The 20,015-nt window shown below is 47.5% G+C and overlaps 10 protein-coding genes; 5 read left to right on the plus strand and 5 right to left on the minus strand.

Annotated features, from left to right (window-relative positions):
• Positions 1-2,788: 2,788 nt before the first annotated feature.
• FFUJ_11412 (uncharacterized protein) lies at positions 2,789-3,084 on the plus strand (the record flags this gene model as incomplete). XM_023570309.1 has 3 exons in its annotated part: positions 2,789-2,833; positions 2,880-2,960; positions 3,016-3,084. 3 exons carry the CDS (start codon positions 2,789-2,791, stop codon positions 3,082-3,084), a joined length of 195 nt encoding a protein of 64 aa, XP_023437438.1.
• A 178-nt stretch (positions 3,085-3,262) lies between these two features.
• Positions 3,263-4,261, minus strand: FFUJ_11413 (uncharacterized protein; the record flags this gene model as incomplete). XM_023570310.1 has 3 exons in its annotated part: positions 3,263-3,809; positions 3,857-4,068; positions 4,121-4,261. 3 exons carry the CDS (start codon positions 4,259-4,261, stop codon positions 3,263-3,265), a joined length of 900 nt encoding a protein of 299 aa, XP_023437439.1.
• A 701-nt stretch (positions 4,262-4,962) lies between these two features.
• Positions 4,963-6,609, minus strand: FFUJ_11414 (related to beta transducin-like protein; the record flags this gene model as incomplete). The annotated part of the gene is made up of 1 exon (XM_023570311.1): positions 4,963-6,609. One exon carries the CDS (start codon positions 6,607-6,609, stop codon positions 4,963-4,965), a length of 1,647 nt encoding a protein of 548 aa, XP_023437440.1.
• Positions 6,610-7,425: 816 nt separating this feature from the next.
• FFUJ_11415 (related to multidrug resistant protein) lies at positions 7,426-8,984 on the plus strand (the record flags this gene model as incomplete). XM_023570312.1 has 2 exons in its annotated part: positions 7,426-7,477; positions 7,528-8,984. 2 exons carry the CDS (start codon positions 7,426-7,428, stop codon positions 8,982-8,984), a joined length of 1,509 nt encoding a protein of 502 aa, XP_023437441.1.
• A 499-nt stretch (positions 8,985-9,483) lies between these two features.
• On the plus strand, positions 9,484-10,122 carry FFUJ_11416 (related to multidrug resistant protein; the record flags this gene model as incomplete). The annotated part of the gene is made up of 1 exon (XM_023570313.1): positions 9,484-10,122. One exon carries the CDS (start codon positions 9,484-9,486, stop codon positions 10,120-10,122), a length of 639 nt encoding a protein of 212 aa, XP_023437442.1.
• Positions 10,123-10,174: 52 nt separating this feature from the next.
• FFUJ_11417 (related to multidrug resistant protein) lies at positions 10,175-10,996 on the plus strand (the record flags this gene model as incomplete). The annotated part of the gene is made up of 1 exon (XM_023570314.1): positions 10,175-10,996. One exon carries the CDS (start codon positions 10,175-10,177, stop codon positions 10,994-10,996), a length of 822 nt encoding a protein of 273 aa, XP_023437443.1.
• Positions 10,997-11,166: 170 nt separating this feature from the next.
• On the minus strand, positions 11,167-12,962 carry FFUJ_11418 (putative tartrate transporter family protein; the record flags this gene model as incomplete). XM_023570315.1 has 8 exons in its annotated part: positions 11,167-11,754; positions 11,894-12,055; positions 12,103-12,162; positions 12,209-12,321; positions 12,376-12,541; positions 12,588-12,646; positions 12,696-12,740; positions 12,794-12,962. 8 exons carry the CDS (start codon positions 12,960-12,962, stop codon positions 11,167-11,169), a joined length of 1,362 nt encoding a protein of 453 aa, XP_023437444.1.
• Positions 12,963-14,819: 1,857 nt separating this feature from the next.
• On the plus strand, positions 14,820-15,647 carry FFUJ_11419 (uncharacterized protein; the record flags this gene model as incomplete). The annotated part of the gene is made up of 1 exon (XM_023570316.1): positions 14,820-15,647. One exon carries the CDS (start codon positions 14,820-14,822, stop codon positions 15,645-15,647), a length of 828 nt encoding a protein of 275 aa, XP_023437445.1.
• A 211-nt stretch (positions 15,648-15,858) lies between these two features.
• FFUJ_11420 (related to lipase 1) lies at positions 15,859-17,196 on the minus strand (the record flags this gene model as incomplete). Its single annotated transcript, XM_023570317.1, has 1 exon — positions 15,859-17,196. The coding sequence occupies one exon, from the start codon at positions 17,194-17,196 to the stop codon at positions 15,859-15,861; it is 1,338 nt and encodes a 445-aa protein (XP_023437446.1).
• A 1,608-nt stretch (positions 17,197-18,804) lies between these two features.
• Positions 18,805-19,898, minus strand: FFUJ_11421 (related to NADPH-dependent aldehyde reductase; the record flags this gene model as incomplete). XM_023570318.1 has 2 exons in its annotated part: positions 18,805-19,115; positions 19,172-19,898. 2 exons carry the CDS (start codon positions 19,896-19,898, stop codon positions 18,805-18,807), a joined length of 1,038 nt encoding a protein of 345 aa, XP_023437447.1.
• Between the last annotated feature and the right edge of the window lie 117 nt (positions 19,899-20,015).

Consider the following 20,015-nt stretch of genomic DNA (forward strand, 5'->3'; position numbering starts at 1 on the left):
TTCTGCTCTTTGAGGACCAAGCGGATTAAAGTGTAGAGCGCATCAAGTATGCGGGCCAGTCTTTGTTACCCTTTCGACGCGCAACTATTCCGCCGAAACCACCGAGCGTGCATCATACCCCTTAGCCTTACACCCGTCCACCTTCAGGGCAAAATTCCATCCGCTGGTGGCGCTTCAGCTCTACCCTATTTGACACACAAGGCCGATAGTTACCTCTTTGGGCTTCTCCCACCTCAGTTGCGCCTTGATATCTCACGTCGCACTATTGGAACCTGGCATGATGCTGATCAAACTGTCTTGCGGGCGCTCATACAAGCTTTTATTCAGTCGGTCGTCCGTGGCCGTGGCATTAGCTTGTAGGCGTTCTCAAGTCTACCACTTGCTCTCCTGATTCCAGCTTGTGGATACCACCGAAGGCAACACAGACCCGGATGCCCTCGATCGAAGGGTATTTAGTATGCTTCGCCATCGGCTCATAGTTGGAAGCCCAATAAGCAATCTTGATAGCGACATGCCAAAACACCGGACTCGAAACTCAGGCACCGACCGGCTTCTCGGCACATCTCCATTAATACCAGCATTTATCGCCCACTTGAGACGCCGATCTATGATCAACATTCACCTCAAAGCCCCTGAAGTAGACATGGCTACTACTTGACAGCCTCAGAGCTCGAGTTGCTTCTTATCTACTAAGCTAGCTTGGGTTGACCGAAGCGCTGAAGCCGGCCTTTTTGATGTGTATGTCTCCAAACTCCATGCCACTCGGCAGCTGGTCCCTTCCATTAGCCGTAAAGCTGCTCAAGCAAGAGATAATAACATTGATCATCTCAAGGACTGGAATCTGGGATAGAGAACAAATTCTCTAAGTTCAAGTTGCCCTTCATGCTTAATCGAGAGTCCGAAGCCCTATTCCTTGGACAGCGGTCTCATAGTCAAGATGATGCCGAAAGCTGCGGCCCCGCTACCTATGGCATGATGCGCTATTGGCAGTAGCTCGGCAGTATATGGGTAAGGTTTGCTGTAGTAGATATTGATGCAGCGAGCCGTGATACAATTTTAGCATGTAGAATTGTCATCTTTCTAAGAAAAGGCAGTAGGTTGCAACTGGCACTGCAAATACCCACTGTCTGTTCATCGGCTGTGATGCCGGTGCCAACAAAGAAAAGGGCCATGCCCGATCTAGGGCCTATGAATATTGCTTGATTGAGTTGCAATGTCGTGGTAGCGCGGTAACCAGCACTGAGAGGCCGAGGATCTTAGGAATCGTTGTCAAGGTCAGATTTCGGAAAGTCTCCGGCCGGGATATAAGCTTCTCCGGAATTCTGGTCGAGAGATGAGCCTGTATATTAGCTACCTGCAGTAACTAGAGACTTAATGACACGTGAGGATCTGAAGCCTCCCGATTTGCGGGAATTGGTTATTCCGGACCTTGGTGTTCATGCCGCAACACCAAGGCCCACTCTCAAACTCATCCCTATACCCATCTGAATACCCTCACGTTATGAGCTTGAGGCCATGGGACCGCGCATAACTAGCCAATCGGGTGTTCGGGTATCAACACAAACCGAAACATCGTATTTTGTCAATGAAGAGCCAGGTATACGTAAGCCACGATGACACGTTGGTGCAGATCGTACTGGTGAAACATTAGCTTGAACACCCTCCAAAGCTTAAGTCGTTTGACAGGAATCACATCTGCACGGTAAAGTTCAAATTGCCCCTACAATGAGTAAGGAAAGGGCCAACACGACTCTCCCGTATAGGGTGCGGCTTGCTCTAGCCTCATATGGTCATTGTAACCGTGTCGCTTGATGCCATAACTATAGCCTCACTTCAAAACCAGCGGCAAAGAGGCATTTTCAAGGCGGTCTGAATCGTCTTCGGCTATATTTCCCGGTAAAATACTGTTCCTCCCCACATTAGTGAGTCGGTGTGATGTCGTGCCCCATGTCAGGAACAAACCTTATTGACGGTCCCTAATAAAACCGTGAATTATGTCTGCGTATTGCCATGCGAGCTTTCTAGCCACCTTGCTGCGTGATCCACATTACCCACTTGATGTCTCCCGTACATCGACGAGCTTGGCCAATAACAATAATTACGAACAGAAATGATAGAAACCTGAAAGCTTAACATCCACTCCAGCAACTGAACTCATGGCTTGCAAGGGACTAAAGTGGATACTCCGATATGAAGCTCTTCGTGTTGACGACGTTGCTTATGGGTGATTTAAGCTTTCCCAAGCTTGAATATGTCTCAGCTGCAGTCCAATGGCCTACACCTACTTTCACATCGCCTGAGGCCCGTCGAAGCTTTGGACCTGAACTGAATTATGTATGCATCCTTGAATGCAATGAGCTCTTTGGCTGCTTACTTTATTTCTTATATGAGAAATTTGACGTCTTACTGACTTCTATATTATTACTTATTCAGCCAGCAATAATTGTTATTACTAGATAGTGATATGTGATTTGGTAGTCTATTATGAATTGTAATAATTGAATTGTTACGTTTTAAGCTTTGTAGGGTGGAGCTAGAAGCGCTTTCAGAAGGCTTTTAGTTCTCTATTTGTATCTGCCGATAAATTACTAGTCAAACTACAGAATTTAAGTTTAATAACACTATTAGCCCCATTTAAGATACTACCTTTGATAAAGATATTAACTTAAAGTCCTAACATTTAAATATAAAAGAGTGTTCGAGTCAAGTTACTGCTACTAAATCTTTATTTCAGACTTCATCTCATAGCCTGCAATTACTTCAATTTATTAGATAAACAACCTACACAATGAAGCTGACTCTTCTCTTCTTCCTTCCAGTAGCTCTGGCTGCGGTAAGTGATTATGTTCTGAGAGTTGAGATTTATCTAATATTAATAGAATTGCTGGCCTCCCGCTCCGAATGCGGGCGATTCTGGTCGTTGCTACTGGGGTACAAGCGCCTTTGCTGCTTGCGCTGCAGTATGTATTTCCCCCCTCGCCAACGAGCTTTGCTAATATTGATGGTTTCTCATAGAGCTCTCCATGCACTGGCAACGGAAAACCATGCACACTTCTTGGAGGCGGAGTTGCAAGCTGCACATAAGGAGTTCAGGGGTTAGTTTGGCGTATAGGATTTAATCTATATATTAGCACTTAGAGCCTATCTCCTTAAAGGCTATAATGTCATGAGAATATTACACGCATTACACTCCCTTCGCTTATCTTCCGAAAAGTACACCCCATCTTAGTCATTGTCTGTCTCATGTCCAAATGCACATCACTCACATCTCATGTCTCGAATTCGTCGCATCCAGTTCAACAGGAGGATACTGCGGCGGCGGCGAACCATAAGCCAAAACTGATCCCGCGTTCTTCGTATCCTCCTTCGTCTCCAGCTCAGCAGCCTGCGGCGTTGCCCTTTTTCTTCTCCTCCAGAGATACAACGCCGCTCCAATAATCGCAAGCCCAACTACTCCAACCCCAGCTCCAATGCCAGCTTTAGCACCCGTCGATAGTCCCCCGCTGGAAGATGAGTATGAGAATGATTCACCTGTACCAGTCTCAGCCGGTGCCGAATCTGTTTTTGTAGATCCTGTTGAACCAGATGACAAGCTTAGATCTTTTTCGCGATAGTTGAGCTGGATCATTGGTGCGAAGATGGTTATCCCATCTAGAGATACTGTGCTGGTTTCATCTGTTACAGTCGCTGGAAGTGTGAGCCAATTGAGAACGGTCTTTTGGTTCGAGCATGATGCTACTTGTAATGATCCTCTGGAAGCGATGGTTGTGCACGTTTGTGGCCCGCCGGGTTGCGCACAGGTGTATCCGCTGTTGCCGTCAGTTCTCGACCAAAGACTAAGTCAGAAGACCCTTACGATGGACAGCATCCTATCACCCTCTCGTCATCTTGTATCGAGAACTGAAAATTGAAGTTTCCAGTCTCTGGGCCCGTCGCGGTACATGCTTTTTCGTAGCCTTGAGGACACTCGAATGCGGGAGAGTAGAAGCCCCAGCCATTCACCGCATTTCCAGCCGAGATAAATGATTTTCGCGGTGGCCAACAGTCTGTATCGTCTAGTACGCCTTGCTACGAGGTTCTGTCAGATCTCGTTCGACGCGTCAAGGAAAGATTGGCCTACCGTGTTGTCCTTGTTATTCCCGCACGTCTGACCTTGCCAGGCATTCGTGCATGTCGTGCAATCGGTCACTGGCACAGTACATCGATCAGGGTACTTCCACTCTGTTGTGAGAGGACCCAAATTCGTTCGCGCGCTCGGCATAGCGGTCGTGTTATCGATGTTTTTGTGGAGGATAAAAGAGGCGAGACGAGATCTTCAGGTCAAGAAATGGCGAAAGATAAAAGAATTGACCAAGGAGAGAAATCAGAACGGCTCATCCCATCCGTCATCCCTGTTAGTTCCGTCTTACTGCATCACACCTGTTTCCCTTTTGAGGCGCTACAGGCTTACTTGCGTCCAGCTCATCAACGGTGTAGCCAATAAACAGCATTGTTTCTGATTTCAAGCTTTTCTGCCCAGTAATAGCCAACGAAAGCTGTCATCATCACAAGGATTGCAAGGGCGTTGCCGTTCTGGTGAAATTATGGCCCCCAAATGCCGAAAGGATTTGGACAACCTTGCAGATACAAAACCACATGGCTGAGTTATGTTGGCTATGTCTCCCCGCCATTCACAAGGATGTCTGTCAAAGAGCCAATCATAACAGCGTCTCATCTCCTCATCCCTGACTTGCACGTCTCACTGGGCTGATTCGAAGGCTATGTTGGATCCTTCCGTCATTCGTGCAGCATTCAATATTAGGTGAGCTCCATTCAAGACTCGACTGGGGCTATTGAAGTAAGACACTTATCACTAATCATCAAAGAATTTCGCTTGAGCTCGCCATTTGCGCTTTGTCGCTAGAAATGTTCAAATTTCCCAAGCCTCGACCTGAGATGTATGAAGTGAGGCAAGCCTGTAAATCATCCCATGTTTGAAACATTAACCGTGATAGTATGTGATTTTCCAGGAGATCGCTGAAGAGCCCCAAGAGAGATACGAAGACGATGCGCGGCATCACTGGAAGGGAGGCTGACTTTCTGCGGTAGAATATTCCCCGAAGTGAGAACGCAGTCGCGCAGTTGATGCAGGTAGTACTCCTCTCCGTACGAACTGTAGTATCCATCGACGCAGTCCATTATATTTCCATATCTCTCCTTATCAGTAGAGCTATAAATACTCATCCACGGTTTCAGGTCCCCAGATGACGAATCCGCTTCTAAGCCGAAGACTACATAGATCCGAGGAGAGATAAAGGTCTTGGAAGTATCGGTTAGCTGAAAGTTGAGAAAACCAGTGAACTTCTCGCTCCTGTCCGTGACAAATTCTTGACGCAGGGTATCCCATAGATCTGCTGGCTTCGCTGCGAAAGAAGCGAGCTTGAATCCAGGACAAATATTGAACTGCGACGCAATATTCATGTCGAGGCGGCTTGCCAAGTCAGTGGAACCAAATGGCGTGACATGTTTTCGAATAAAGATTTTGTGGCGTGGACCGGCCCATAATAGAGAATCTTGTGTTTCGAATAGTTCATAAGGTCGGCTACGGACAAAGCCATCAGCCGTCTTTGTAAGGTAAACTCCAATCTTCGACGCAATCCCATTGTCATCTGGTATTATGCACGCGAGGTTGAGGGCGTATTCCTTGTCCTTACTCTCGCCAAGAAATGTCTCCAGTCTAAGGCCTTTATTCGTCATGCTGTATTCGTGCCCGTATCTCATCGTTGAAGCGCGGCGGAGATTTCGACAGTGTGCGAACTCAGAGGGCGCTAGAGCGAGGATACCGCGATATCCTAGCGGCCGAAATATCCCTAGATATTTCCCTTCGTACAAACTGACTTTCCATGCAAAGATAGAGAGGTCAGTTGTTTCTTTGATGATTTCCTCTTGAAGTCTGCCAAAGGCTTTGGTCCCTTCTCCATAGAGCATCGGCATATTGACACCGAAGATCCCGAGCAGGCAGTATGCTAGATCCTCTACTCTTGTGATCTCTCGGTTTGCTGCCCACGACATGCGCTTCGCAACTGGTATGGTCTCCAAGATAGCGTTGTTTTCAAGAACTGCAATGTCGATACCGGTGATGCCTGAAATCCTGCCTTGTAAATCTGCTTTGGTCCCCCGGTAATTCCAAGCACTGTCATAAAATTCAAGATTCCGTGGAGCAATCAGTTCCTGCAGTGTCCATCCTCTAGTAAACCATCGACAAGACGACAAGCCAGAAAGCCGGTCATCCTGCTGACCGCGCTGAAGGTCCAAATCTTCGAGGTGAGCAAAGCAAACTTCTGACAGCTTGTACCAGTTGAACATAGAGTTTATAGCTTCCGCCAGCTCTGCGCTGCTCCTCTTGTCGACACAGCAAGTGTCGACCCATGCGTATGCGATTCCCCTCTCTTTGGCTAATCTGCAAGTGTGTATGATCTTGACATAGCCTTTCTTTCCCTTCTCTTGACCCTTCATCATGTCTTCGAATGTGACTTCATCTTCACCCCAGGTATGCGACAGAATTACATAGGGAGTTGATGATATGTTCTTGTCCTCCAGTGCAATTGTCGTTGTGTTGATAAGCCACATGATTGCCCTTGGAACAAGTTCGAAATATTCATAAAGCCACAGAACTTGATCCGTACCCTAAACTCGAGTTTCTTTCTTGGCAAATTTGCAAAGACAGCTTTGAATTAGGTTGACCTCGGAAGCGGGGTTGAATTCAGCTGACAGCTGCGGTATTTCAGGTCATCGGAAAATAGTCGGCATGGTGATGACCAAAGCACCAAGCCATGACTGCACCAACATCAAGCCGCTGTCACACAATTTCGACCAGCTATATGAGAAGTTTTGAGGGAACCCGACGGTTACATGCCAATAAGCTCAATGATGCAGGGTGGTATTGCTCAGCCCGGCAACTTATATGTAACAAACCACCATTGATCGGCCTAGCCTCATATCTTCTGTAGAGAAACGGAAAAAAGACAATCTTGCCGCCCAAAAACTCGTCCTGTAGCAGATACGAATCAATCTCAAGTTGATACTCAAAGACGGTGTAAGATTACCAAGCACCGTGGAGGATTACCGACAATGGCAATTCACAGCGATGTCTCTAGCCTCCAAACTTTGCCGCTTTCCAGGCTAGCGTAACCACAAATTCATCATAGCCGAGATCCCTTCATTGGCTCCGTTGAATTAATATGAGGTAACAAGATCGATTCTATGGGTCCGGAATTAGGAAGAAATTTCGGTGGAGAACCAAGCATGGACTAAAGATGAAGTGATAAAAAGCGTTCCCCAGAATCTCCATCTCTTGGCTGTTCACTTGGCATTTTCTAAAACTGCAAATATTATCAGCCAAGAGATCTTGCCAAGTAGTTTCACTTGGCGAAGCTATCAGAAAGTATGTTTGCTGAAACGGAGAGATCTGAGGTTGCGCGTAGCAATGAGTCGTCAGGTATGTTACATTTAGAGTGATGGTGAGAGGTGAAGTGCTGATGGAGACAGAACAACCGATAATTGTCCAGTGGAACGGCCCAAACGACCCTGGGAATCCCTATAACTGGTCCCGCAAGAAGAAATGGTTCGCCGTTGGTCTGGGACTCTTCGCGACGTTCATCTCTATGATGAACGGAACAATCATCACTACAGCGCACGAAGCAATTGGCGAGGACTTCAATGTCAGCGACAAGAACTTTCCGCACTCTTATTGGCCCGTGGCATCATGGGGATTGGGTGGTGCGTTGTTCTCATTGGTTTTGCTCCCGATCATGGAAGACTTTGGAATGAGACTTGTGTTTCTTGTGGTGTACACCGTCTTCCTCTGCTTTCTCATTCCTGTTGGAGTGGCGCCCAACTACGCGACTTTGATCATCACTCGCTTCTTCAGCGGAGGATGCTGCACTATTCTCGCGAATGCAGTAGCTGGCATCATCGGAAACGTCTTTGCTACTGATCGAGCTCGAACAATCCCAACTGGGTTGTATATCATGATCTACCTGAACGCCAGCAGTCTTGGACCCGTCATTGGCGCTGCTATCTTTCAGTTTTTGCCCTGGCGATGGATAGGCTACATAGAACTCATCTGGACGGGCGTTTTCTTCCCAATCTTCATCCTGGCCATGCCTGAGACGCGAGGATCAGCCATATTGACTGCGAGGGCGAAGAAGTTGAGGAAGCAAGGGAAGAACGCGTACAGCCAGAAGGAGCTTGAGTCAAAGTCGATTCTTCACGATATCTGGACGAGCATTCAGCGGCCACTCTACATGCTCTGCACCGAGTCGGTTGTCTTCATCTCAACTATCTGGACTGCCTTCAGTCTGGGAGTGATTTACGTTTTCACGCAATCTGTTGAACAAGTCTTTACTGCTCTGTACGGATGGAACGCCATTGAAGCCGGCTACGTTCAAGCAGCCATCGTCATTGGAGAAATTCTCGGCTTCGGTCTTTGTGTCCTGACAAACAACTGGTATTACGCTTCTGCGTCACGCAACAAAGAAGCGCCTGGAACACCCATCCCCGAAGCTCGACTCTACGCCGCCGTAATCGGAGGTTTCATCGGCGTCACGGGCGGAATGTTTGTCTACGCTTGGACAAGCTATTCCTCTGTGCACTGGATCGGGCCCGCGATTGGACTTATGCTCGTTGGACTTGGAACTGAGGCTGTTGTCGTTAGTATCGCGAACTATCTAATCGATGCTTATAGCAATTATGCTGGAAGCGCTATTGGAGCTACAGTGTTGGGCGAGAACTTGGGCGTTGCGTTCTTGCCGCTTGCGTCGAGTAGTATGTATACGAACTTGGGCTTTCACTGGGCCAGTTCGCTGTTGGGGTTCATCTCGTTGGTGTTGGCGGCGGCGCCTATTGGGGTGTTTATCTGGGGTAAGGAGATTAGGGCGAGAAGTCCGTTTATGAAGTCTGCTATGTCGAAGCCTATGGAGTTTGCGATCTCGCCCTCAGAGTGAGAGGGTTAGAAACGAACGATACAAAGTAGCTAAATATAAATTGAATGAGACAATGTTATCGCATGAGACAATATGGCACATGCATTGAAAGGATTCAAGGTACACCGACGCATAAAATCGTCAATCTCTTCGACCTGCCAAATTCAGCCGTATTACTTCGTTGTCTCGGATCAGTCGGGTCCTTTTGTCCTTGGCCCCAAATCCTTCTCACGTTGAGTCATTCAACCCCAACATGTGCAAGGTTTCAGCAAGCCACTTTCTCTGGCATTGGCTCGCTTGATGATTGAATTCACGCCGCTAATTTGCCGATCTGATAAGCAGGATCTGATAACCAGACATCACGACCGATAGCTCCGCGCTACCTCCGTAAGCACTACCTCTTCCAGGAGGAATCGGTCTCCGGCCGTGAATACTGCCTGCGATGCGGGGTATAAATATCTTCCCTTTAGTAAAGCATCTTCAAGTGAGTATGCTATCCGTGCTATTTTCTCGATACAAAATGACTACAGACGTGAAAGAACCTGTTCTCGATACTGAGCTTGGTGTACTCAACAGCACCCCAGCAGATCCATACCTCGTCGCTTTCAATGAGCTCGACAGTGATAATCCCAAGAACTGGCCCGAAAAGCGGAAATGGGCGGTAACAAACGTCCTCTCCATAACAGGCTTTAACCGCATCCTCGTCTCTACAGTAATGGCACCCGCACTCTCCGTCATTGCCAAGGACCTCGACATGACCGCTACCCAATCCGTCATGGCCCTGAGTATCTACCTTTTAGCAACTGCCTTTGGTCCTCTGGTCATTGGACCCTTGTCTGAGGTCTATGGACGCAAGACAATTCTTCACGTCTCCAATATCTGGTTCCTCGTTTGGAATCTTGCGTGCGGGTTTGCAAACTCGAAGGAGATGCTTATCGGTACACGCTTCCTCGCTGGCTTTGGCGCAAGTGCTGTTTATGCTCTTGGAGGCGGTGTTCTGGGCGACATCTGGCGTCCTGACCAGCGTGGCAAGTCTCTTGGATGGTACTCTGTCATTCCTCTCATCGGCGCCGCAACCGGCAAGTCCAAACTTCATTCCTTTGGAGATCACGTCACTAACTTTAACAAAAGGCCCTATCATTGGTGGCTTCATGACTGATCGGATTTCTTGGCGATGGATGTTCTGGTCTACTTCCATGTTCCAAGTCGCCATGGCTGCTATCTCGTTCACCACGTTCCGCGAGACATACGCCCCTGCAATTCTTAAGAAACGTGCTAAGAAATTGCGCAAAGAGACAGGTCAGCCATATTACACCTACGCTGAGCGCACGCAAGAGGGACATACTTTGAGAAAGATCCTTACCCAAGCTATGACCCGTCCCCTTCGTCTTTTAACCTTCCATCCCATCATCCAAGTCGCTGCTGTCATCTCCGCCATTGGCTATGGTCTTTTGTACATCGTTCTTTCAAGTTTCGCAGAGATTTGGACACAGCAATATGGACAATCGGTTGAGATAAGTGGCCTCCACTACATCTCATGTGCATTGGGTGAACTAGCAGCGTCACAAATCGGCGCGCCATTGATGGACTACTGGTTCCGCAGAACTGAGCGTCGCAATGGCCAGCATCTACCAGAGAACAGAGTACCACTGATGGCGATGGGTGCTTTCATCGCGCCAATTGGCTTCATCGTCTATGGCTGGTGCGCTGAGTTCAGAGTTCACTGGGCATGGGTTGATGTAGCCATGTTCATTACCTGTTTCGGTATGCAGATCTCTGGCATGCCGTTACAAGCGTACTTGATCGATGCTTATCCGGATCATACTTCAAGTGCTATCGCGGCGGAGCAGTTTCCCCGTAGTCTGGCTGCTTTCTTGTTCCCGCTGTTTACACCAAAGATGTATGCTGCGCTTGGATATGGATGGGGGAACAGTGCTATGGCGTTTGCCGAGTTGGCGCTCGAGTTGGCTGCGCCGTTGTTGCTGTGGAAGGTTGGGGCTAGCCTGCGTGCGAGGGCAACGTCGAGTCTATAGGAATTAGTGGCTTGGCAGAAAGGGGATATTACTAGGTAGCCAGGTAATGGGCGATGGTATTTGGTACTGTCAATTCGGATACGTTTTGTCTGGTCATCGCTACTCTCGTGAACCCTTCTCAAAGCCCCTCACCGCCAAATTTCAAGTTGTTCTCTTGTTCTTCGTTAGAATTAATACTCAAACCTCCATCGCGGATCAGTATCGCCTCTCCAGTCCTCCACTTCTCCAACGTGCTTAATCTCCTCACTCACTGCCGCCCGCGCATCATTCTGCTTCTTCAACCTCCAACCAAGTATAGTCACAACCACAATATTAGCGACAAGATACCCCAAAGCCATAGAATGTCCAACCACAAATCGCGGTCCATCACCAGATCGATACAGCTGCGTACCCATGACTGCACCAAGGTTTCCGATGCTGATCTGCATAGCATTCGCAATAGCACGCTTCGTTTGTCCAGATACGTTGATCGCAGGCCAACTGAGGACAAGAGCAGTGGCAGGGTAGATTCCGGCTGCGGCGAAGAATGTTCCAACGTAAGAGACTCCCGGTTTTGCGGTAGGGTTCGTGTTGGCGAGAAGGATGATGTAGCCAATTGCTGCGACGCCAGCTGAGCCGGCGATGAAGAAAGCGCGTTTGGCGAGTTTCTCAGAGGCGATGGCAACACCTAGAGTTGTGATAAAGGCGACGGCGTATGGTGGGATTGTCAAGAGCTGTGCCACTGCAGCTTTGTATCCTAGGTCCTTGATGATGGTGGGCTAATTCTGTTAGTAGGAATTCTAACTCAAGAACATGGTAACTTGCCAGGAACAGTGACAGTGTGTACAGCGGTAGACTCATGGTGTGAAAGCCCAAACCGTACAGCCAGCAACTGGGGTCACTAAATGCCTGACGAACAGCAGCCCAGCTGAACTTCTCTTCACGAATTGCGTCACTGTCTGCATGTAGCCGTTCATGGATGAAGGAGCGCTCTGATTTGGTGAGGAATTTTGAGGTATCTGGGTAGTTCTCGATGAACCAGTATGCTGCAACGGCGACTACTACCGTCGCGATACCTTCCTGTTTATCGTTAGCTTGGCCTGGAGAATGTCGGTGTAGCGGCTCACCAAGATGAAGATCCATCGCCAACCATTATCCCAGACGACACCTGCCATCTTACCAATCCCCTGATTCCATCAGTACAGCTGCTCGATAGAAGTCAAGGTGACTTACATATGCCAAGATGCCACCGAACGCTCCAGCTAGTGATGCAGCGCTGAAGAATAGCGAGATACGATATTGTCGCTCACGACGTTTGTACCACATGGAGAAGTAGTACACAACACCTATTCATCATCAACACGGCCATTCCGAACTGCAGCCTTCACGAGTGAACCCACCGGGAAACAATCCGCTCTCAGTTACACCAAGGAAGAATCGAGCAATGAAGAAACCAGTCTTGTTCTGCACGATACCGAGAAGAGTCGCAACGATACCCCAGGCCACAGTGAGTGTTGGCAGCCAGAGTCGAGGCGTAGTTCGCTTGAGGATAATGTTGCATGGGATCTGGAGCTGTCAGATTCATGCTTGGAGACAATGAAGGGCGACGAACCTCGAAGAGGACATAACCAATAAAGTACAGCGTCAAGCCAGTGAGATACTCATTCCCCGCTGTCAAATGTCAGAGACAGATTTCCAGGCATACACCTTTTTATCTTACACATATGCAGATCGTCAATCATTCCCTCAATACGAGCATTGCCAACTGTCCGTTTATGTCAGCTCGACATCACGCCGTTCTGTTGCAACCATCCATACCATTGCTGCGATCCAAGAACGAAAGCAGATAAAGAATCCCAACTGCTGGTAGAAGCTTCAAATCAAGTTTGCGTAGCAGGGCTTTCTCGTTTACTTGCGAGCTAGAGTCGACGGTGCCGGCCTCGTCGCTGAGGTCCGGCGGCGAATCGTTCTTCAGGTCGGCAGTCATTGTATAGAGCCGCGTCTCGAGACCAGATGTTGCAAAGCGGTAGAAACTTTGGATTGAAGGTGGGACATATCGAATAAATATGCTTGCGGAGTACGAATGATGTCTCTCTCTAGTAATATTGCACCATACGTCCCTTGTTCAGATCTTCATGAGGTTTCATCCATTCCAACTTGTCATTTCGATGCAACGCTGATACTAGGTACTTCTGCAACCGCTGAGAACACTACTTCTTCAAAAGTACCGCAGACGAGATCTGCAACACCTCTTGCCCTTTCCACAATTAAGAGCGATGCACAGAGAGATTAGAGTGCACTGATGGATGCACAATCTAGATGCATCGGTCGGAGCATTTTCCCCAAACGACCCAAACATGACGTTGGCGCGTAGAATGAACCACTGCCGGCACTTTTATCACTTCCATGACATCACCATTTTCATCAAGGGTTTGTCTTTGAGACGCGAAGTTGACATGTCGCCATGTTAGTAGCCTCTGTCGTGATCTCAGACGAGCCAATGGGAGCGTTTGTGATGACGGCTTGGCTTACCCACTTGGGGTAGCGTGGGGAACCATGAACGTGGGATTTTATGGAATAATAATAACGGACTAAAGTACAGAGTTCTGGAGTTTTGACGTGTGCATTAAATTGAGCGAATTATACTGGAGGAACCTCAGGGAATAAGAAAACACCGTGTTAAAATAATATCCTAAATTTAGGTAGATTTACCTAAGTCTTTTTGTCTTAGGATCAAGGACCTGAGTTTTCTCTCCTCCCCTAGAGGAGATAATAAAACAAACATAGAAAGAATCGAAAAGGAAACGCCACTAGCAGCCCTAGAAGTCGACCGGGTTCAATGATTTGTTATTCCATCAACTCGAATACATCATTCAACAATCCCCTCTGTTTCCAATCCCAAATACAGCCGTGAGCACTACGTATAGCATGTAGGTATGGTGTCATATTTTACTCGAGGTCAGACCCGGCCAAGGTCTTACGTATATCAAGCCCCATGCCTCGAGATCCGACAATCTCGTTGAAAGACGACTATTACGTTAAGTATACTTTTGTGATGGCCAGCTGTTAGTTAAATGATATATGGGAACGATGCAGTTGTATGTTGCTAGTGGTCATGCTGAGATTCCATCTCCTTGCCGAGGGGTTCGAGACCACGATAGTAACGTACAGATCATCCTTCAAGCTGCGGTTTCGTGAGACAGTTCTATAGCAGAATATCCAATGAAAGTTTGTTGAGACTTTTTCAAGCGGTTTATTTCTAAAACTAAGATATCTTGTGATCAACCCCTCTTCAGCTTGTACTACCAAAGCCTCTTATATGTGCAACATACCATACCTAGACAGACCAGACTAACCATTATGGACCTCATAAATGTTACTCTGTACATGTCAGGCTATTATTCCATTTTAACTTTTGATTTTAAATGAGAGTAAATGCGTAGTGCTTTTCTGTGCTGCTGCGACAATGTGATAGGAAATGATATCGAAACCTTATACCATATGCCGAAAACCTTGTTCGTACGGGGAGCTGGTGCGTTGCACGTTGCGGGGGAACGACGTTGGGAAACAGTACACAACAGCAAAGAACACGTATCCATTTGAGTGAGGATTGTAATTGAGGAGCTGCAGTTTCCGACGGGCGTGCATTCTGATGGAAGTGAGATTTTCGAAGTCCGTTGGAGTATCGATCGCATACTCGTAATCTCAAATAAAACCGACTACGTGGTGACTACACTCATTATTCAACCCGGCGCTATAATTTCCAGCAACTACCCCATAGGCCCATCATCGTATCAGGCCTGTACACCCCCCAGCGTCAACCTATTTCTCCTACTGGGTCCGAATGGAGTCCCTCACCACCAAAAGCAGCCCGCCAAAGAACGGCATAAACATCATCCACGCAGGTCTTTACCGCACAGGAACAGCTTCCATGGCCGCAGCTTACCGGATCCTTGGCTACAAAGCCCATCACGCTCTACACAACGAATGGCACGAACCATGGGGGAAACTCGAACAAGCAGCAGAGGCTACCTTTCCTCACCTTATCAACCTCCCAGACTACACTCACAACGGTCCTCGCCCACCGTTCACGAGAGAAGGTTGGCATAGTTTGTGGGGTGCCTATGATATCGCCACGGATATCGCGTCGACGTTCACGTTGGAGCTCATCAAAGCGTATCCCGATGCGAAGGTTGTTATTGTCCAGAGAAGGTTTGAAGATTGGTGGCCCTCGTTTCAGTCGGAGATATTAGTCTCTGTGTTTGAGGCAACTTGGCTTCAGAAGTTCTTGACGTGGTATGTCTTGCGTTTTCGCGCCTTGCATGCCATGAGGAAGATTCTCGCTGGTTTCTTCTCCGTAAATGAGTATTCTGTCGAGGCCATTACGCCCGATATTGCACGGGGTACTTATGAGGAATTCTACTCCAAGGTTCGGGAAGCTGTACCAAGGGAGAGACGGTTGGATTATTCACTTGGTGATGGGTGGGAACCGCTTTGTGAGTTCCTGAGAAAGGATATACCGGATGTTGAATTTCCAAGAGTAAATGATCGTAAGACTCATAGTGAGGATATGGAGCGGCTCATGGCGAAGCTTATGAGGGCCTCGATGGGGGTTCTGGGACCTTATCTTATTTCGGTTCTTGCTGTTGCTGTTGTGTTTTATTCCTGGTAAGTGTGCATGTCAAAATAAACGGAAGTACTGGTTATTCTTCACCATGGAGCGGTCGCTTGGCATTGCTCACAGGAAGCATAGAAAGTATGAAAATAGAAACAGCAATATGTACAGACTGAATGTTATAAGATGTTAACAGAGCACCCACCGGAGCTCATACCAGAGCCCAGTCACATCAATACCAGGTCCAATTATGACTTCTCATAGCCCATCACCACAAATCATAAACCCTCAAAGGCATACCTCTCTTCCTCAACGACAGATCGGTACTATTCGTCGTGACATTCTTGATAGTACATCCCTCGGCCTTGTCATTCAGTCCAAGCAAAGCAAAAGCCAACCACTGAACAGCCGCAGCACTACCCAGCACAAAGTTCTCCGAGTGCGTGCCAAAAGTGTTTCGCTGATACAGAATATTGGCGCCGACAGCGCAGTATCGCTCAACGAGCTTATCTGTGTTGGCAATAGGGCTGATCTCATCATGGATAGCCTGGTATGCAAAGATGGGCCATGGGGGGACGCCGTGATAGCCCATTATTCCATCGCGGTTGATGACGTGCTGAATGTGAGGACTACGTAAGATTTTATCGCCGTCCTTGAAGTAATCGAAGATGTTGACCCCGGCAAATGCATCGCCTGCTTCGAAAACGGTGTATTTCTTGGCAGCCAGGAAGGCAGTCTTGTTGTATTTTCCGGACGTCTTCAATTGCGAGAGAACGTACTTCCGCGCGTCAGGATACTGACTAATTAGACCGAGAATGGCGCTTGGTACAAGACCAGCAGATTCTTTTCCGGATATAGAAAGCAAGGCAGCGGTAATGTTTGGTGTCACGCCACCAATTGCAGCCCCAACGACCGTGTCTTGAAGATCAGGCGCATACTGCACAGCAAGTTCAGAAGCCCACTCGCTGGCCAACGCGCCACCAGAGTATCCCCAAAGCGCAACGCGAGGGTCCTTCTTGTTGAGACCCAGATTGAGAGAGAGAACAGCACGAATTGAGTCGAGAGTTGCATGGCCGGACATGACACCTGCTGTGAAGGATGCAAGAGGACCTTCGTAGTCAGGAAGGCTAAGAAACACGCCCAGGCCTAAAGCATCATTGATAAGCGCGAGACTGCTGTCAGCATATGGAGCGTAAGCTGCGTAACTGGGACTAGCATCCACATCCGCTGAATCATATGGAACCTGGTACGAGAGCAAAGCGCTCTGGTTGAACATCATGGCAGCAGTGCTGTTCTCCCCAAGCTTAGGCACAAAGAGCGTCGTGACGGCCCATGTTGGCTTGTAATGGCTGTCTGTAGTGCGGTAAAGAATATTATACGTGGCAGAGCTGTTTCCAGTGAGGCGAGTCAAGTTGCCCGGCGCACGACGTACACGAAGAACAGTGCCGGGCTCTTTATGCTCATAGCCTTTAGGGGCGGTATACCATGGGTCTCGACTGGGTGGGAGAGGTTTATGGGAATCGGATCGTTCGAGAATATGGCCATTGAGAGCAGCAGCAAGGCCTAGCCAAAGACTCAAAAGAATGAGGGCACGATGAAGAGCCATTGTGAAGTATGATGTATTTGACCTCAAGTCTAAACCTGCAAGCAACAGCGGACGCATATCACATTATGTATGACGCCCAGTGAAGCTTACTCCAATTGTGCCCCCTAGGTAGAGAAAAACAAGGTTCAGAAAAAGGTTTAAAAGACGCCATTTCGATAGTTCACATACAAGTCTGGCAGTCATGACGATACATAAGCTTTTGGTGGCTGAAGCGTGACCAATTAGAGGAGCTGAAGCCCGTAAGATTGTTCCGGTTTTCCGTTGGAGTTGTGGGGTTGAGGCAAAGGTACTTCGTATAGCCCCCGGAGTAATGTTAGCGTGAGGGTTAATAAATTATATACTAAAAAGGCCGTTTATCGAAACGGTACGGAGTATAATTAAAAGTAAATATGTAAAGATAATATTTTTAATATAAAAGCGTTTTACTTATATTTCTCTAGAGTAAAAAGATTTAAATAAGTCTTTTAAAAAAATCAAATATTTACCTTTACTTCTTTAAATAGAGTTATATATACTATCTACATATAGAGTTCAATAGAGCAAATGTTTAATTTCTGTTTCCGGCAATTATATTAGTTAGGATAATGGCCTCCGTGATCTTTGGGTAGGGAAATGCGTGCTCTATGATCACTGGAAACCGCGGTGAAACATGAGACTAGTGGCGGAGGCTGTTGCTGGGTAGCGTTTTTATCTGTCTTGGTGATATCGATATGCTAAAGAAGATGGTTGAAGCCACTGTTCAAGGACAAGGCGGACATTTGTCCTCCCGATCGGTAGTCAAGGCTGAGAATCAGAACCCTGGACTGGTAGGCACCAGGAACATAGTTCGTCTGCATCCTTGCTAGTAACGGCGTTGTCCGGTATGCGGGCGTTTGTGCATTGGCGTCATTAGCTCCGACGACAAATGCCGGGTCTCAATCTAACGATTCAGCTCCCGGATTTGAGAACTGGGGGAAAGAACCTGTGCACCTGGAACTAAAAAACGGACCCAGAAGTTCGGAACCTTTTATCTTACAACGGAAGGTTCTGTGTAACCGGTATATCCCGCTGTAGAGCTTAATTCCTTGATATAGAAGGCAATGTACTTTGTAACCTTGGGCGCTGATGAAAGTAAGGATATGTATGTATAAAGAATAAGGTTAAAAATAAATTATTAAAGGGAAATTATAATTACTCATTAAACTCAAATTAATATAGTTAAAATTTAAATATAAATCAAGCCCTTATCTTACTTTAAAACTCTTATTAACTTTTAGTATAGTTATATAATAAGCTTTTGGGAATATTAATGCTATAGCAAGCCCTTGTATTTCGCAAATATCTCTCTTAAGAGGCTAGCGTCAATACTGGCCTACTCTGCTATCTGGCCGGCCTAGTCAGTAGTATGTTGAGAATTATGTTCAGGCTACCTCTTAATGCAGACCTTATATCTATAATTTCTTTTAGGGCCTTAGGCAGAGACTCGGTACTAGATTCAAGTACAGGGCACCAGCACTACTGCATGTCATGCCTTGAATACAGAGGTTTTTATGATTTGTTTATTCTAAGCAAATATCTGCACTAAGTATAAGAGAATTTAACAAAGTGTCTCTTCATCTCGGCAGTTCACTACTCAGTCTTCCAGTAGGGGTTATTGATGGCCTCGGTAATAATCTGTCTGATAGGCTTCCAGTCTTCCTGACCAGCCCACTTCTTCAAGAGAGCAACCGACTCAGACTGATCAGTTGAGAGCTTAAGGTAGAATGTCTCAGGATAGTCAGGGATGAATTTCCTCTGCGGTCGAAGCTCTCGCAGAATGGGCAAGAAATTGTTCCAGTGGGCTTTGTGGCCCCACGTCTGGAGACGCGCATCCTTGAGTTCGGGATCAAGAAGGGCAGCGACGTGGAGGAGGGCAACGTCTTGGACATCAACAAAGAATGCTTGGTAGTTGAATGTCAGTGTATTATGAGGGCGTTGATCAAAGAATGGGACCTACCAGTTTGGAACGTGTCGATCATTCCCCTCTTCTCGATGAAGAGAGAATAAATCCAGTTTCCGTATGAAGTGGCATGTCTCTCGTGGAGTGGCTCGCCCAAGATACCAGACGGGCAAATGGCATTGGCCACAAAGTGAGGCTTATTCTCGTCGATGTATTTCCATAGAGCTTGTTCCGCAGCGACCTTACTTGCAGCATAGACGAGCATTGCACGCGATGGCTCGTAAGGTGGTGGAGCCCAGGCCGCTTTGATAGCGAATTCGTTCCATGAATTGCGGTCGACAACACCGTCTGAGTCAGGCGTTGGGAAAACAGCAGCGACGATGGAGCTAGTGAAGACAAATCGCGTAACAGAAGGCTCCTTGGATGCACTTTCGAGGACAGAGGTTACTCCTGCGACAGTCTGGGGAACGACATTGTTGGGGTTGGGATCAAAGTCAAGGACACTTGCGATGTGAGCAACGGCGGAAACACCTTTTACTGCATCATCAAAAGCTCCAGCGGCAGATATATCAGGAACAGTGACGAGCTCGTAGGAACCACTGTCGGCATAAGACTTGAAGTGATCGTCAATGAGCCATTGGGCTTTGCCTTGATCACGGACTGTGCCTCGGACCTTGTAGCCGCGCTGGAGAAGTTGACGGGTAACGTGGCTGGCGACAAAGCCTGTGGCGCCTGTGACAAGGACCCATGAGCCGGTGGGGATGGCAGTTGAAGGTGAAGACATGGTGATATACTGGTTCAGAAAGATGAGAAGGTTATTTGAGCTGTAGGCTTGAGATTAAAGATTCCAAGGAGCTGATCGATACACACATATATATAGCCTGCCAAGAGTCGATGAGTG

This window comes from Fusarium fujikuroi, chromosome FFUJ_chr11 (genome assembly GCF_900079805.1).
Source record: "Fusarium fujikuroi IMI 58289 draft genome, chromosome FFUJ_chr11".
Taxonomy (NCBI): Eukaryota; Fungi; Ascomycota; class Sordariomycetes; order Hypocreales; family Nectriaceae; genus Fusarium; species Fusarium fujikuroi.